This window comes from Penaeus monodon, chromosome 28 (assembly GCF_015228065.2).
Source record: "Penaeus monodon isolate SGIC_2016 chromosome 28, NSTDA_Pmon_1, whole genome shotgun sequence".
Classification (NCBI taxonomy): domain Eukaryota; kingdom Metazoa; phylum Arthropoda; class Malacostraca; order Decapoda; family Penaeidae; genus Penaeus; species Penaeus monodon.
Window position 1 is genome coordinate 28621795 of NC_051413.1, and position 1193 is coordinate 28622987.

The window sequence follows — 1193 nt, forward strand, 5'->3', positions numbered from 1 at the left end:
GGTATGGACCGTTTTCTGTCTATGCATTGTATGTGTGAACACAGAGTTCGTCAAAAATAAAAAAGAGAGGAAAAAACACCAATGTTCAACTAATATTTCTAACAAACACAACTGGTGGTATATCAAAAGGGTTTTGTGTGATATTTAACAAGTAAGGAATAATATAAAAGCATAGTTATAAGTGTAAATCTTACGTCAATTTATTTTATATACATTCATGACTATCAGGAAAATGTTACATGAGTAGTTGAGAAATCTGAGGTAATAGCTCAAAATATCTAACCTAATCCTAGAGCATGGCCATCTATGTCATATAAACAACCATTACGTGGGGCCATTAATGTCCGTAGCCCCCATGGCCACCTCCATGACCGTATCCACCTCCGTGGCCGCCACCATGACCATATCCACCTCCGTGGCCACCTCCGTGGCCGTATCCACCACCGTGGCCACCCCCATGGCCATATCCACCCTTAGGACCTGCCAGGTTGAAATTACTGTTCGAGATGCCGCCTACTCCATATCCACCTCCGTGCCCATGGCCTCCGTGTCCGTATCCACCGCCGTGTCCACCTCCATGCCCATATCCTCCGCCATGACCACCATGTCCACCGTGTCCGTATCCACCGCCGTGTCCACCACCGTGCCCATATCCACCTCCGTGCCCGTGCCCGCCGTCAGCCTGGCATAAGACAGCCAGAGTTGACACGCCAATCAATGCTAACGTCACCTTCTGTAAACAAAATCAAGGGCTATAACAACAACTGCAATAACAAAAACACATTTTCGTGTATTCCCTTTCAATAATAACTTGTTTTCACCGACTCAATCCTTTCACATATTTGAGTGTTTGTTCTTGAATGCGTTACTAACCATGTTGCTACGGAGAGAAAACTTGTCACCTCGACAGGCTCTACAGTGTTATATACTGCTCGGCCTGCTCGCTCGCCCGTTATATCAGGTACCGATACTTTCACTCGTTGGAAAATTTCCTCACTATAGGAACATAATATGTGATATTCGGTAATTTGATTGTCAGTAGTGCTGAACAAATAGAATAAAAATAAAATCACTTACATAGGTGAATATATTTCATAGAATACACAAAACTCCCGTCGTCGTACATAATGCTGATATTGGTAATGTAAATTTATAAATCTATAAAAATATCTCTCTATGTAGAAAAGGTATGG

General features: G+C 42.8%; 1 protein-coding gene across 1 annotated transcript in view; it reads right to left on the reverse strand.

Moving 5' to 3' along the window:
• Positions 1–16: 16 nt before the first annotated feature.
• Positions 17–1193, reverse strand: part of LOC119591157 (ctenidin-1-like) — a 2760-nt gene continuing 1583 nt past the window's right edge. Inside the window, exons 2-4 of the mRNA XM_037939867.1 lie at positions 1078–1130; positions 903–996; positions 17–733 (exon numbers count right to left, since the gene is read on the reverse strand). Coding sequence (XP_037795795.1) covers positions 338–733; positions 903–996; positions 1078–1130 — 543 coding nt within the window. The 3' untranslated portion in view covers positions 17–337. The remainder of the gene's footprint in view (positions 734–902; positions 997–1077; positions 1131–1193) is intronic.